Below are 2358 nucleotides of genomic sequence, written 5' to 3'. Positions count from 1 at the left end.
ATATGTAACCAAATGAAACTTAAGTAGCATATTTCAAGTATATTCTCAATTTTTTTTCATTCGGTTTACAAAAAGATTAAAGCAATAATTCCATTTTCATAATATGGCATCTTTCATCAAAATCAGACAGTCATTGTGTTTTTCAATTTTAGAAAAAGGAAATTAATTTTTAGACATATTATAATATGATTGGTATAAGCAGATTCGTGTATATCGATGTGGGACCAAACTTTTCTTTTTGATTTTGGCTTTCTAGTGTTTCTTTGTGTGTTCTGTTATTTGATGTTGAAATAATGAGATTAATTCTACGTTAATCATTATAAAATAATGAATTATGTTAATGAAAAAAATCGTATAATGATTGTTAATTATCATGTATAGTACCCCAATCACTACATAATGATAATTGATTGTCAATATAATTGATAGAAAAGTAAATTTCATGGAAATTAAACTCATTTAAGTAAAATTTATTCCGCTGAAATTTCAAGTTTTTGTATTGTTAACGATTGTTTAAGGTGGGAAGAATGGCGGGCCAATTTGCGAAACCAAGGTCAGACCCATTTGAAGAAGTGAATGGAGTGAAGCTGCCAAGTTACAAGGGTGACAACATCAATGGTGATGCCTTTGATGAGAAATCAAGAATCCCAGACCCTCACCGGATGGTGAGGGCTTATTGCCAATCGGCGGCAACACTGAACCTTCTCCGGTCCTTCGCCACCGGAGGCTACGCTGCAATGCAGAGGATCAATGAGTGGAATCTTGATTTTGCACAGAACAGTGAGCAGGGAGACAGGTAATTACTAATTAATTAAGCTATGCAATGTTGGAATAACCTATGCTTTGGAACTCATTTAGTTTTTTGGATACGAGGAATGCTAGGAATAGCAGATTTTGTGATTTGAAGTCATTACTTAATCATTAATAGTATTTTTAATGGTATGAGATTTTATCTAATGGTAGAGAATTACTCATTTTTCTTTTGCTGCTAAGTGTTGGTCAAATTTTAATAAAAATGCTCACCTTTTAGACTTTCTCTTTTGGTATTAGATGTCATAGTTTGTCCTTAGAGCAATGTTAATTGGTATGCAGTAACAACTATGCTATATATATATACCAAAAATCAGTCACAATATCTTTTACCCGTATAAATTATATATTGAAATATAAAATATACATTTAAAATTAATTAAATAATATATAAATATATCATGATTAATTTAGTAGTTGATTTTTTTTTTGTACATATAGCATTTGTAATGCAGTAAAAGTGTTTGATAGTAAATAATTAAGTATTGAGTATTGACTGATACCAAAATCAAAGATATACCAAATTATAGCATATCAATTCTTGCAAAACTACATCATGGTTGGGTTGTGGTGTTCTTGTTGATGGTGGAACAGGTACCATGAGCTGGCGAACCGGGTGGACGAGGCCTTAGGTTTCATGGCGGCCGCAGGGCTGACCCTAGATGACCCTCAGGTGACATCTACTGAATTCTGGACATCACATGAGTGTCTATTATTGCCTTATGAACAATCATTGACAAGGTTGGATTCAACCTCTGGATTGTACTATGATTGCTCTGCTCACTTGCTCTGGGTTGGTGAGCGTACTCGCCAACTTGATGGTGCTCATGTTGAGTTCCTTAGAGGAATTGCTAACCCTCTTGGCATCAAGGTAATACAACTTTCCTTCTATTACGAAAAATATTATTTATACACCAAAATTAACCACTAAAATTAGTTATTAATGTATTTGTATATAAATACATATGTGATTTAATTTATTTTTAATATGTATTTGTATTTCAGTATGTATTTTATATTAGTAATTAATTTTGGTGATGGATGTTACACGTAGCATAACCCTATTCCTTACGGTCACTTTTTGGGTATTATGGGATGTCTTAATTAACTGTCATATTCGTATATATACAGGTGAGCAACAAAATGGATCCGAATGAGCTGGTGAACCTCATTGAAATCTTGAACCCGAATAACAAGGCAGGAAGGATAACAATAATAGTGAGAATGGGTGCTGAGAATTTGAGAGTCAAGCTTCCTCATTTGATTAGAGCTGTTCGTAGATCTGGTCAAATAGTCACATGGGTTTCTGATCCCTGCCATGGCAACACCATTAAGGCACCCTGTGGCCTCAAAACAAGACCCTTTGATGCAATTTTGGTAAATTCTCTTATTAATAGCAATTTTATTAATATATATATCATTTTCGGCAATAGTACAAAATGATAGACAAACTTGTTTTATACAGTATTCTAGGCAATTGTGCCTATAATGTTAGATTCTATAATGCAAATTATAAATTTTTATATTTTATTTTATATAATAATCTAA

General features: G+C 32.5%; 1 protein-coding gene across 1 annotated transcript in view; it reads left to right on the top strand.

Moving 5' to 3' along the window:
* Positions 1–2358, top strand: part of LOC107623472 (phospho-2-dehydro-3-deoxyheptonate aldolase 1, chloroplastic) — a gene marked incomplete in the record, with an annotated part of 5503 nt that overhangs the window by 2123 nt on the left and 1022 nt on the right. Inside the window, 3 exon segments of the mRNA XM_016325745.2 lie at positions 519–796; positions 1405–1681; positions 1942–2187. Of these exon segments, the coding sequence (XP_016181231.1) occupies positions 519–796; positions 1405–1681; positions 1942–2187 (801 nt within the window).

The sequence above is a fragment of the Arachis ipaensis genome, chromosome B10 (genome assembly GCF_000816755.2).
Source record: "Arachis ipaensis cultivar K30076 chromosome B10, Araip1.1, whole genome shotgun sequence".
NCBI lineage: Eukaryota > Viridiplantae > Streptophyta > Magnoliopsida > Fabales > Fabaceae > Arachis > Arachis ipaensis.
This window is presented reverse-complemented; position numbering and strand designations above follow the sequence as displayed.